Genomic DNA, 14,079 nt, shown 5'->3' with positions numbered 1-14,079 from the left:
TCTCATTATTTTCAGACTTTGTTTCTGGGTAAAAATTACGAGTTTACGATAACGAAGAATTTGCTATGGACCAATCTAAGTAGTTTTTCGTTTCAAATGCTAACTAACGCTTCAGAGTAAGTTAGACTTAGATTTAAACTCATAAATAGATTGTTCGTTTCAAATGGGTTTTTACTTCATATTTATAGTTTGACATTTTTGGCAAATGCTAACGAACGCTCCAGATGTTTGGGAACAAAAATAATATATTTGAAAGAAATAAAATAAATGTTCAAAAAATAGTACACCCTTCGTTCTCTAATATTCTTTTTGTTTATACTATTCCACTTGAAGGAGAGAGAATTTGATTAAGATTTTTGAGACACGTACAGAAAATAAAATATATCCATGTGAGATCTTATTTGATTAAACTTAATGTATATTTTTTTTATTATATATTTTTCATAATTTATCATAAATGCATATTTAGAGATATTAAAGTTTAAAGTTTGCTTTAAAAAGTGTGCAAAAAGTAAACAAGAGAAACAAAAAAAATAGATTATAATATATTTTGACGTGTGATTTGGTGATAATTTCCAATGTTATGCTATAACTAATAATTATTTAATTAAAAGTTTATAAGATATTCTATTTTACAATTTGAAATTGATTTTATTCTTGTTAGCGAATGTCCCCAAGGCGTCTGTTAGCAAGATCCTATATTTTTACAATTTAATGATATAGAACCGATCTAGTGAAAGAGAAGTTTTTGGTGAAGAAACAAGACGAGAGAAGGAATAAAGTTCCATATTCCATCGTTTGATAGAAATATTAACTTTTCGGTATGGTAAAGTTTCGTTTAAGACTTGTTGGTTCAACATGGTATTAATGATGCTCTAGAGAAAATAAAGCCTGCATCTTTAGATGTTGGGAAGTGTGAATCCATAAAGAAAAGATGGTGAGCACCATTAGGTTATCAAGCCAGAAGGAGATGTATCCCAGTGTGTTTTCGGAGAAGCTTCAGCTTAGAAGTCTCTTACCAACAAAATTTGTTTAAGGTCGGAGCTGTATCAACTCATGAAGAAGGAGGATACAACCATGCAAGAACACATTAGCACATTCAATCAACTTGTGTGTCAATTGTTGAATGCGGATGCAAAGTTTTCGAATGAGGAGAAAGCTTTACTTCTTTTGGATAAAAAAATATAGCTCAAGTATTCCTCATTGCGAAGGTATCTATTACTCTTGATCAAACATTTTGAGTGATAATGTCGGGTTCATGGTGAGACGTGAGGGGGTAGACAAGAAAAGTGATTTAGAAGGCTTCTTTGGTGAGGGATCTCATGAGGGAGAACCAAGAAGAAGGGTTATCAAGGGAGAAGGAAGTTCTAAGTGAGGAATAACTTTAGTAATGAGGAGTGTTACTATTGTATAAAGAAGAGGCACATTCAAATAATGAGCAAGAGATGAAGGAAAACCTTAAGAAGATAAAGAGCTTGAGGGATGGTGGTAGGAAGGATGCTGATAATACAGAGTTGTCGCTCTAGGTTTTGTTGATGATGAGGAAGATTACGGAGCACTTCTTGTTTGTGGAGGACTGTCGTATGGGAATAAATGAGTGGTTGACTCTAGTTGCTAATTCCACATTTGTGAGAAGGAAAGTTTTACTAAGCTTAGTTTCGGTGATTTAGGCCTTGGGGATGTTTGGCAAAATATCTTATTGGGAAATTTTAGCTAATTTAATACAATTAAAGGGTTAGGTGGTCAAAACAGCCAATGTTAATGTTTGATAAATTAGTTGGTTGCAACAGCTTATTATTATGAATAAGCTATTATTGAACAAGTTGCTCATATTAGCGGGTTCAACATTAGTTGGTTAAACTAGTTAATAAAACCAGCTGACCAAATCAACCACTGTAATCACTTATCAGCTACCATCTATCAGTCGTTCGCCAAACAATCCCCAAGACACTTTGCCTAATGATGAGAGAGTGAAGGCGGAAGGTCTTGGTGAGATTGTTTTGGTGACACATGATGGTGTCAAGAAAAGACTTAATTAGGTGAAGTATGTTCCCAAGTCTGAGAGAAACCTCTCTCATTGGGTAGATTGGAAGCTAAGGGATGTTCTTTTGAGGCTAGTGGCGGGAGTTTGAAATTCATTAGAGCGAGCATGGTTCTCATGAGAGGAAGGAATGAGAGCAACTTGTACATGCTACAAGTTAATGGTAGTTGCCTAAGCCACAAGCTTGAATAGATTGGTAGTAGGTCACCTAAGAAGGTGACATTTGATGATTGTGGGAGAGTTAAACTTGAGGGGGAAATTGTTAGTGCAAGTGCTAATTCTCCAATATAGGAGATGATTTTGATCGTCTCATAGCCCATTTCACGACTTGCACTTTGGAGAAGGATAAGGTGTGTTCAATGGAACATGGGAGATGTATGTTTGGATCAATATATGAGGTGATAAATGTGGTTCACTGATAGTGCCTTGAACAAGGCAATAAGATACACAAGGAGGGTCTTAGTTCATGCCTTAAGCAGGTGAAGAAAAAAGTGAATGGCATTGAGCAAGTGCTCGTTCGAGCTTATATAGTGTTCATTCGAGCACCTCAATACAAGGGCCATTTCGACTTTCTTAATTAGGGGATAAGCTTACTACTTTGTCCTAGATGTATTCTACTTGTTTGGGGGCTATATAAGGTCCTAAATCAGATTAGAATAGCATGTAGAGGAGCCTAACACACTAAGATGAACTAGAGTTAGAGAGAACCAAAAGAGTTGTCTACTTGTAATAGAGTGTATTTCCATTAAAGGTGGAAACTTTGTATTTGAGAGGTTGTTCTCAAGGTGTGTGAGGGTTGGATCATTAATTTAATGTTGATTAATTAATGATATACAATCTTGTTTGTGGAGAACATATCCAAGACCTAATAAATCATCCTTGTGTTCTTTTGTGTGTGTGTGTTGTGCTACTTAGTGTATGCTCTGTTTTCATAGCATTATTTCTTCTTGTTCTTCACTAATGAGAGGTCCTTGGCCTTTCATTTCATTACATAATTCAATATTAGATAGAATTATTAATCAAACAACCTTGTTCATGAGTTCATGACCTATGTACACTCAAGCCCGAAATTCCCTGGCCCAAATATATACTTTTTTATTACAAATTTTACTTAATTACAAGGAAAAAGAAATAGCCCAAGCACAAAATATGGCTGTTTTTTTTAACAAGTATCAAAATAAAAATTTACTAAGTTAAAAAAAATGAAAAAACACATTCAGATTGTACCGTCAACAGAATAAACTGCATCGATGATCGAACTACAGATTTTGTTGCAGATATGTACTCTGCAAACTTTATGCCTTAAGAGCTATAGTACAGATATATAAATCATTTATAAACTTTATTCTTCCTTTATGCACTCGCTGCAGAATACCCCTTCGTCACATTCATTTTGCTACAACTGCTATAAGTTCTCGCCTCGAGAATTTAACTGTAGCAAGTTGAATGAAACGGTGAAGTATTATTTAGTGACCGGTGTCTGTTTTATCTTCGAGAAATTCCGTCAATGAAATATTTTTTTGGGAGGAAAAAGAGGCTATGCCTTACAATTAGCTGTACTTCCGTTGGCAAGTGAACTGTTCAAGTACCTCTCGATAATGTCGAGGCCACAGAGCTCCTTGACCACAGGCATCGTGGCAGGAACGCTTAAATGGAACGGCGAATCACAGTCATGGCCGTCCAAGCCACCCCAGGACGCAAGCTGTCTCCTGGCTTCCTTAATTGCTGCTCTTGTTGCGCAGTGTACTGATGCAGCTAGCAACAACGGTGGCTCTCCAGACGCTGCAGATAAACCAAACATAAGATTAACAAAAATTTTCAACGTTTAATATTTAATCCCACGATTGTGAATGAAGCTTGTTGTTAAGGGAAGAAGGAGGTTCGCGTAAGCACACACCTTTAGAGGAAAGAATGCGCTTCTCATGATGTCCACTGTTCATGATTTCAACATTGAGTTGTCGCGGGATAGTATCAATCGTTGGTATCTTATATGTCCATGTGCTATCGGAAACCACTACGCCGTTAGGATCTGTTGAATACTCTTCCAACATGAAGAATCCGATACCTTGAACAAAAGCCCCTTCAATCTGCAAGGAATATTAAAAATTAGAATGTATTTGCATATGTTCCAGATCAATGCTCAACAGAATTTACAAACGCATCCAAAGGTTTCTACTCGCATAGAGGCAAATAGATGCCTCCTCCGTTTTTATTTAATGAATCGTTTTGGTTTGGGCAGTAACATAAGGATAACTGTCACATGATTCACTAATCTCCTTTCGAATCGCGAATCACAAATTTAAAAAGAGAATTGTTCCACTGATAAGGATGGATGACAGAATCATAGTATACCAAAAAGAAATTGTGCTTTAGAAATTTTCCAAAAAGGAAGGCACAATTTAAAAGACGGAGGAAGAATATCTCGAGCATTTAAGGACTAAAAAATAAGATGGCTGCTCAAAATCAACCTGTCCCAAATCAACAGCAGGATTTAGACTCTGTCCACAGTCATAAATGATGTCGGACCGCAATATAGCAGTTTCTCCTGTAAGAAGATTCACTTCTACCTGCGGAAAGAAATAATATTGTTATAAGAAAAAAGAAATTGAAGAAAAAATTGGTTATATTATCAATACAGGATTAACTGAAAAGGGCAATTACATCAACTGTATTAGTGGTACAATTATGTTCTTCCAATCGAGGGAAGAAGATTAACGAATGCTCGTTATAAATATTACCTCACTAACAGCAACACCGTAGTTTAGATATTGCATGGAAGCAAACTCTGGCACGAAATAGTTGCTGGCTGACAAATTCACTGCTTTAAATCCAGCCTGAAATCAGAAACAGAAGTGAGATTTTGAATAAACGGAAGTGACATTATAACTCTTTCGTTTTGAATCATAATAGACTAAATTAAAATGACTCGTTAAATCATGTGCACTTTTTATTTATGTGAGCTTGCAGATGATGTTTGCTACCACCGATCAATCAGAAACAATCATTTTATTATCACTAATGAGGGTACGATTTGCATACATCTCATCCTCCAAATTTGATTAGATAGGAGCCAACGTGACTTAACGGACGTGCGGGATTGGATCTTATATGATGCACATCCATGATCCTAACAGATTTTTCTGTTGCACAATTTTGTAGGCAGTTCAGAAAAGAAAGGGAAAAAAGTTCGAACTAGTACTCGCCTGCTTAATCAGCGTCTCCCAAGTTATAGAACCCATTTGTTCTTGCAATTTTTCCTTGAGGGGGATCAATCTTTCAACCAGTGTATTGCAGCAAATCCTTACAGCTTCGCAGCTAGACTCAGAAGTCGTGCTTCCAGCAGTATATCCTCCTTGTATCACGCTTAGAGTATCCGCTTGTATTACCCGTACTTTATCTAAAAGTCGATCACTTCCAGCACACTTGATCAAACTCAGACCATATGCAGTCATCTGTTGTACTTTGGTCCAAAGACCCTGACCAAGTTCAATCCCTCCTACTTCCACGGAAATCGATCCATCGGAAAGTATGCTGACTTTACCCGGGGTTGGTCTTTGTAAAACACCATGCACAATGGGTAACCGGGAAATGCCCCTTTTACACCATTTATGAGTAGAGTTAAACTGTTTGATCATCTCTTTTCTCGGTTCAAAGCTTGAGGATGAATATAGTTTATCCCAAAGTAACGGTAAAGTATATTCACCCGGTTCTCCAGCAGAATGTTGATAGAACAAGGCTAAGCTATTGTATGTGTGAAAATTTTTGGCTCGAACAACATCAACATCCACTGAAAGGGCTGAAGCTATATGTTCAATCACAGCTTCAGCGATAAACGAACCCTGTACTTCTCCAGGACCTCGCATTGCCGACTTACTCGTAAGATTTGTTTTGCATAATTTAATATCAAAGGATAGAGCACCCCAGTTATACTTCTTAAATGAATTCATTAGGTTTGATGGAATGATTGGGCTAATGTCTTCTGATATACCCGCATTAATTAAAAGGTCGAGATGTAAAGCTGTGATCTTCCCGTCTAATTTGAATCCCACACTATAATTTATCTTCATTGGATGTCGTCCTCCGGCCAGTATCATATCAGTCTTTCGATCGAGATACATCCTCACAGGACGACGAAGCTTGTGTGCGGCTAGTGCACAAGCTGCTGCAACCTATAACAACATCAATTGAGCACATTATATTCTATTTTGTCGTTTGATAAGCAAAAGATACGTGTCATATAAAAGGGCTTATAAAGTTCGATACTCACAGGCATAGCTTTTATTGCCTTTCCTCCAAACCCGCCGCCTACCCTTCTTGTGATGACACGAACATTATGTTCGGGAACTCCAAGACATTTTGCAATTACAGAATGCGCAGTTTCTGGAGCTTGAGTAGAACTATAAACCACCATGCAGTTATCTTCGTCTGGAATAGCTAGAGCAGTTTGAGTTTCCATGTAGAAATAGTACTGTGATGGGAGTCGAATCTATATATATCACAAACAAGAAATGCTTCGGTAAAAAGTACGATTAAATATAATCAAATAATATCATAATACGCCTTGAATGCATTAAGATACCTCGGCTGAAAGAATTTTACGATCAGCTTCAGCCATTCCCTTGGCAAAGTCACCAACGGGTTTTGGGTAAAGAAACGGCGGAATTTCAAAAAAGCTAGACCTCTCAACTGCATCTTCGACTGTTAAAATCGGCGGTTCTAAGTTTTCTACTTCATAGTCAACGATTGCTTTAGTCGCTGCTAATTCAGCATGCTTCTGTGTATCTGCAACCTATAATGCTCTCTTGTACTTAGTAAAGATCGAAATTCAACTCAATAGATAAAGAGAGACCAGGGTAACATGATTCACCAATCGCCTAGCGAATCGCGAATCGAAAAAATCGAATTATGGTCGATTTAAGGCTGTTTTTGAAGCATTATGAGCGACTCGCAAATCCAAAAGACAAACTAACTAGCGAATTATGTTTCACTGAGAGAGAAATTGTTATGCTAAAGGTTTTGAGAAGATCAACTTACCACTAGTGCTATACGTTCACCAGCAAACCTCGTGATATCATCAGCAAATAACATATCTTCCCCGAAAATTGTCTGTGCTCCGACATTCTGTCCAGGGATATCTTTATAGGAAAGAACAGAAACTACTCCATCCGGAAATGAATCAGACTCATATCTCACACATTTTACCCCTGCCAAAGGCTTTGTACTACATATGAATGCTCCATGAAGGCAGCCCTTCGGAGAAGGGATATCATCAACGTATAAGACCTCACCTGCACATGTAACTCAAAATACTAAAGACTATACTACAAAACACTTCTTCCAGATAGCCTACTAGTCGTAATGACTACCTTTGTCCCTTTGATTTTGCTACACAATAAACAAAAAGCTTTCACTTCGATTTCCGCAATGTCGCACAATTAAAGGGACAGAGGAGTATTATACAATAATAGTGATCAGCTTGTAGTCTTCTACGGTGCAAAGTAGAGAAACCACATAGGGACCCAATATAAAATCTACATTTTGGTTAAGACGAGAAACACCATATGAGATGTCTCAAGTCCAACAAAAATATCCATGTTCGCTTAAAAAATTGACAATTGAAAATTTGTTTAATAGTTTAAACAAACCAGATGCCTGAAGAGCAGCTCCAATTTTGTTTACGGGTTTTCCCACAGGATGATACTCCGTGCTGGGCACAATTTCGTGCTTTGCAGGTAATAACAGAGTTTTCTTACTGCCTTCTTTCATTTTAGACTCTGTTACAATGCATCCGTCTAAGCCTAAACGAGAAAATCCTAAATCAGTTCCGACCAAAGTATGCAGAAATTCAAAAATAAATGCCTCAGCCAAGCTTGTCCGGTATGAAGGATGTGAAGTGCCATCTTTTGGAACCACAGTAGCTCGAACTAAATTCATTGTTTCACGAAGAACTTCACGATTGAATTTTCTACCACCTAAAAACACTTCAACTTCTTTAGCTCTCACTTCATGCTTAGATCCATAAGCACCAAAAGCCAGATGAATCTTGTTTATCATGTTCCCGTCAACATTGCAGGGAGAAACTTCCGCAAAGAAAGCAGCGTTTAGATAAGGTAATGCATTCCCAAGCGGGCGAGGTGATGCCCTATATGTTTCGAACATAAGTTTGCAATTCGATGAAGATTCCTGAATCGGAATTTGGACACCCACAATAATACTTTTTGAATCTAACGGAGGCCTTGCCAAAAACTCCTCCAATTTGACAGTCTCCCTTTTAGAGCTTCGTATTATCTCAACACTAGAATCTACAGCTAGAAGAACGGTAGCAATGTCAGACGGAAATCCACATCTTTGTGCCATAACTAAATTCCCACCTATACTTGCCGAATTTCTAATAAACCCAGAAGCAATTTTCTCAAAATGGGCAGCAATTTTCTTAAAGACGGTTTTACTTCCCTCACTTTCGCTCATTCTGTCTTCACCACCCTCCTTCAGTGCTACTATAGCCTTAGCGATGGACATAGCTGCCCCAATTTTAATGTACATAGAATCTCTTTTAACCATAGATAGCTCGGGAATGTATCTTAAATCGATGTATGTATCATATCCTTCTAGTTCCTTATAATAACTTGTGCTTGTATTACTAACGACTAATTTGACGCTACCAACATTGTTGGATTCGCTCCATTCCAGCTTTTTGTGGAGCTCCTCAATACTAGAAGGGGTATACCAAGAACATTTTCCGGAATCTAATCGCATATTAAACTTTATTTCGTTCTTCAAAAAATCAGGAAAAGTTGATATCGGACAGCTACGATCATAAACAGGTAGCCTACTAACCTTAAGATCCTTTCCCTCTTCCTTTTGCCAAAAGGCATTGAATCCTAGATCCTCGATATCCACATCTGCGGCAAAGCTTTTGCAAGCATCGACAATAGGTCGATAGCCGGTACATCTACAGAGGTTCCCGGCTATGGCTTTTTCTGCCTCGGAAACCGTCAGATTTGAGAACCCAGGAGAGGATTTAGGTTCATCACTTTTATCAGCATTAACAAGGGCTGAGAAGAGAGAAACACACATTCCTGGTGTACAATACCCACACTGAGAGGCATGGAAACCATCAAATCTTTGATGAATTGAATGAAAACCTTGTTTCTGATTTCCAAGGCCTTCGGTGGTAGTAATGGAACAACCATGTATACTACAAAGAAGTGTGAGACATGAGTTAACTGTATAGTCTTCCACTTTGTCGAGTACAGGGTCATATTTAGATAGTAGCACAACACAAGCCCCACAACCACCTGCAGTCAACAACATCGAACAACAGTCAAATACATTTTTACAACTACAACAGATCATAATCATACCTGCAAAAAGGGAAACATAAAGCAAATTCTTGAACTGGAAATATATGCATGTATTTGGCGATATCTTTCATTATGACATCATAATCAATAAGAAAACCTAGTGAAGCCATCTGTAACAAACGGGTATAATTTTATTCCTCAATGATAACTCAGTCAGTTAAAGTGGAAATTCTAGAATCCATTTATCCCCTTTGCTCATTCAAAACTCTCTAGTCTCTTCCTCTAGACTTCCAAAATAAACAAATTTAGCTCCTATTGCTGTTAATACCCACAAGCTTCGTTAAGTCCCCTACATTGGAATTGCCGTGCTTTGTAGTTTAGATATAGCAGAGACAGGATAAACCTAACGAAGAAGTCATTTTCACATTTCTTTCAAAAATAAAAGAATCTATCATCACAAAGTACTCCTTTGCTCCTTGGAGGATTGCTCTATTTGACGAAAAAGCTCTCACATGTATGGATTACACTATGAGGGACAGAATGCATATACATATTAAACTAAGTACGACGCTGTCTTTACATGTTACTTATCAAAATGTATGGCACATTCAATTAGTATTGAACGCTCCATCACTTTCAACAGAAATGACAAACAGCTAAAAGCCTATAAAAAACACCTAAATACCAAAAAAAAAAAAAAAAAAAAAAAGACTAAATCTCTCACACTTATGTGATACTTACTTTAGTTGTGGAAGCTGCGGACATGATACCCAAAAGCCTAAAGTTTAGAGGCTAAAACTATGCTTCATCCATATCATTTACCTTTGATCTTAATAAACCAAAAACAAAATCCATATATGTTCACTGTTTTAAGGGGCTGAATAATTTCCTTCAAAAATCAATAAAACTTCACTAGATTGCAATTATTTCATTGATTCAATAAATTAATCTTTACAAGATGACATACCACTAAATATCAAGCTATGTTTTCTTCATCAAAAAACCTACATGTCTCAATTTAAAACTTCAAATTTAGGTTGGATTTTCCTAATCTGACTTCCACTTATCTAAACATAATGGGGTTAGTTGCTAAAAGACACATGATCAGCTTTAACTTATCCAATAATGTCGTTAGGGTGCATTCTCCTCACCTGAACTCCACTTATCTAAACATGATGTAGTTAGTTGTGAAAAAATTGCACATCGTTCCCCCTTAAGCTATCGTATTTTTTCTCCATTCAAACTTCCGGAATAAGGAAAAGTTAAGGTAGGAATTAGGATAGGCTCTAGTCACCTACGAGGCGACCTCCGGGTTCTTCAAACGCTTACAGAGGTATTGCTCCACTAATACTGCCTTCACATAGGCAGCGGAGATCATATTTACGACCCTCTGAGGGAAATGATAGCCCTTAACCAACTAGTATCCGTAACTAGTCTCTTACCACATGAATTCTATTTACTTGAACTAAGATGCTACTTTGTAGTCTTGTAGATTGCAAATTGCACCACTATGAACCCTCAACTAATGTCAGCTTACCTTACTTCCTTCAACTTATATCATTTGAAATCTCTAACTTACTTGAGCTAATATAATACTTAGTTTTTGATATCAATCCGCATAACTATGTGGAATCGAGTCTTGTCTCAGTTGGAAAATAAGTACCACTCTCTCGGATAAGTTTCCAACTTCAATTCTCACCTAACCATCTCCTTCTCTCGGCCTACCCTATAATCAAAAAAATTGCACACCTATGAAACCTCAAGTATTGTTATCTTACCTTACTTTCTTCAACTTATGTAAATTCAGCTTACAAGTAAGTTGTACTACTATAACCTCACTTAATTGAATTGATAAAAACATGATGAAAAGTGTCAAAATTCATAAAATTAATCATACCCAACAAAATAAACCATCAAAACAACCAAGCAAGTCCATAAGCAAGATTAAAAAGAAGAAAGAAAAGAGTAGAGATAAAAAAACCTTCTCCACAACCAAGCTTAACACTTTTAAAAGGAGTTTGAGTACGCAAAAACTGAATCAAAGTGGTTGAAGGGTGAATAGCAGAAATCTCATATCTTTCACCATTAACAGCAAACACTAAATTCCCACCTCCCATTTTGTTCTTCTCGATGTTCTCCATATCTTTTTAGCACACAAAACAACAATCACTAAATTTAATAAGCAAAAGAAATCCTTAAAGTTTTGAACTTTGACTTTTATTTGTAAGATCCAAAGATAGTAAACAAGACCCAACAAAATGATGTCAGATTGATTGTCAGAAAGTGTCATTTTTTTTTCAATATTTGGCAACTTTCTTTGGATTTTATTTACGCAAAGGCTAGGTTTGGTTAGATGAAATTATGGGGAAGTTCCCGTTTATCTGTAAATGGGAGGTGGAAGTAACTAATGACTAATGAAGTGTGTAAACTGAAGACGAAATGCCTAAATGGTAACTCATCATACTTTATTCGGGTATTTGGCAATTGGCATGATACCTGTTTTTTGCGTGGGACTATCAAAAACAAAATACCCTTTGCTTTTTGTGTGTTGGGCTGTTGGCCAAATTGCTTTTATTTTTAATAAAAAAAATTAAAATTAAAAAATTTCACCCTATTTATAAAATTTAACATTTGAGTTGTTTTTTAAAATATTTTTAAAAATGTTTTTTAACTGTAAATTATTAAAAGAATTAAAATTGTTTTATTTTAAGGTAGTTTGAAGGAAAGAAAATATTATATGAGAATTGAACTTAATACCTTATTAATTTACATAAGATTTTTGGAATCCGAACATCAATTTTTCTTTTTTTTTTCTACTTATTAGTTGACTAATTTTGTTTATAAGATCGGCTGGAAAAATGGATTAACGAGAATGTTCTTCACTCTAATCCATTATACCATAGCAAATGTTCTTCACTCTAATCCATATATTTCCACAAAGTCAAATCCTACAATGTATAGCTAATAAAATTGCCTAAAAATCCTCCAAAAAACTTTCAATATCAAAATTGATTAAAAGTACTAATTAATGAAGTATTTGGATGAGTATAATCAAATTTCACACTTTTATTATTTTTCAAATTCTTAAAATCTATACGGAAAAAAAAATTATTTACCTTAATTACTTAAATTACATGTCTTCAATCTCTATGTCTTCTTCAATGTATTAAACACAATTTCTCTTTCAATTCCTTATTCATTCCCAGTGATTCAAAATAATTTAATTTTTTCTTCATAACAACACAAATCTTAATAACACATCAAATCAATAAAATATACTCCAAAAGAAATTAAAATAGCTGACAAATAAAACCAACAAAAAATCTTCAATTCTTTTGCCTCCTAAAGAAGTTTTTGCTTGAATTAGAATTGGAGCATTATTTACAACTGTTAAAATAATCTAGAAAAATCTAGGATTTTAATTAAATATAAAAATATCTAAACTAAAGAATTAAAAAAATAAAAATATCTAAGATAATATAATGGAAGATCCTAGAAAAGTAATTAAAAAATTAAAAATATCTAAGATATTTTAGTAAACTTGCACTATAAATACCCATTGATGTAATCAATTTTTTGTGCAATGAAGAACAATATTCATTCTACATATTCACTCATCTTCCTCTCCAAATAAATCCATTTACTATTTTACCATCTAAATTTTAACAGTCTAAAACTATTAAAACAAAAAGAAATGGTAATTGGACTAACATCAATAAAAAATGAAAAAAAAATTTGTGAAGGCTGTATATATGGCAAGATGCACAAATTGCCATTTCCTACCGCACCTTGGAGGGCCAAGGCTCCTCTAGAGCTTGTTCATGCAGATATCTGGGGTCCTACCAAGAATCCGTCTCTTGGCGGAAAAAGATATTTTCTTCTGTTCGTAGATGACTACTCCCGCATGATGTGGGTATATTTCCTGGAGAAAAAATCAGAAGCTTTTTCCCACTTCATGGAATTCAAAGCCCTCACAGAAAATCAAAGTGGGCATTCTCTTAAGATTCTTAGAACAGATCGTGGCGGAGAATTTACAAGCAACGAATTCAACAACTTCTGTAAGAAGCATGGGATTAAAAGAGAACTTACAGCAAGGCGTACACCACAACAAAATGGTGTCGCGGAAAGGAAAAACCGCACTATAGCAGAGATGGCCCGCAGCATGATGCAGGGTAAACATCTACCCAAAGGATACTGGGCCGAAGCTGTTCACACGGCAGTATATATCCTCAATAGATCTCCCACAAAAGCAGTTAGGGATTTAACGCCATATGAAGCCTGGCACAAGAGAAAGCCAAGAGTAGAACACCTCAAAGTGTTCGGATGCGTAGCTTATGCCCACATCCCAAAGGAGAATCGGGAAAAGCTCGACGAGAAGGGAGAAAAATGCATATTCATTGGATACAGTCACGAAACAAAAGGATATCGCCTTTACAAGCCTGAATCTAAACAATTAATCATCTCTAGAGACGTAATTTTCGACGAAGCAGCCGAATGGACGTGGAAAGAAAAAGAAACTGAAGCTCGCGAAGGAGATACTCTCCTAAGAGATCCAAGTGAAGAAGACGGAGCAGACCAACCAACAAACCCATCATCTCCGAGTCCAAGTACACCTGAAAGTACAAGATCATTCCCAAGCTCAAGAAGCCAAACATCACGTTCAACTCCTCAACCTCAAGAAGCCCGAAGATCAACACGAGATCGGCAACCGCCATCATGGTTACAAGATTACCA

General features: G+C 36.2%; 1 protein-coding gene across 1 annotated transcript; it reads right to left on the bottom strand.

Annotated features, from left to right (window-relative positions):
* Positions 1–3,111: 3,111 nt before the first annotated feature.
* On the bottom strand, positions 3,112–11,836 carry LOC130826767 (abscisic-aldehyde oxidase-like). Its single transcript, XM_057692341.1, has 10 exons — positions 11,327–11,836; positions 7,687–9,339; positions 7,076–7,329; positions 6,621–6,830; positions 6,309–6,527; positions 5,245–6,210; positions 4,780–4,875; positions 4,510–4,608; positions 3,939–4,128; positions 3,112–3,823 (listed from the first exon to the last, which is right to left on the bottom strand). The coding sequence occupies exons 1-10, from the start codon at positions 11,484–11,486 to the stop codon at positions 3,579–3,581; spliced, it is 4,092 nt and encodes a 1,363-aa protein (XP_057548324.1). The 5' UTR covers positions 11,487–11,836; the 3' UTR covers positions 3,112–3,578.
* Positions 11,837–14,079: the final 2,243 nt, after the last annotated feature.

Source organism: Amaranthus tricolor, chromosome 11 (genome assembly GCF_026212465.1).
Source record: "Amaranthus tricolor cultivar Red isolate AtriRed21 chromosome 11, ASM2621246v1, whole genome shotgun sequence".
Lineage (NCBI taxonomy): Eukaryota > Viridiplantae > Streptophyta > Magnoliopsida > Caryophyllales > Amaranthaceae > Amaranthus > Amaranthus tricolor.
This window is presented reverse-complemented; position numbering and strand designations above follow the sequence as displayed.

Coding starts and splice junctions, on each gene's coding strand:
- LOC130826767 (XM_057692341.1), bottom strand. CDS start 11,486: ATGGAGAACATCGAGAAGAACAAAATGGGAGGTGGGAATTTAGTGTTT. Junction 6,528..6,620: donor GTAAAATTCTTTCAGCCGAG/GTATCTTAATGC, acceptor TGATATATATAG/ATTCGACTCCCATCACAGTA. Junction 3,824..3,938: donor GCGCATTCTTTCCTCTAAAG/GTGTGTGCTTAC, acceptor GTTTATCTGCAG/CGTCTGGAGAGCCACCGTTG.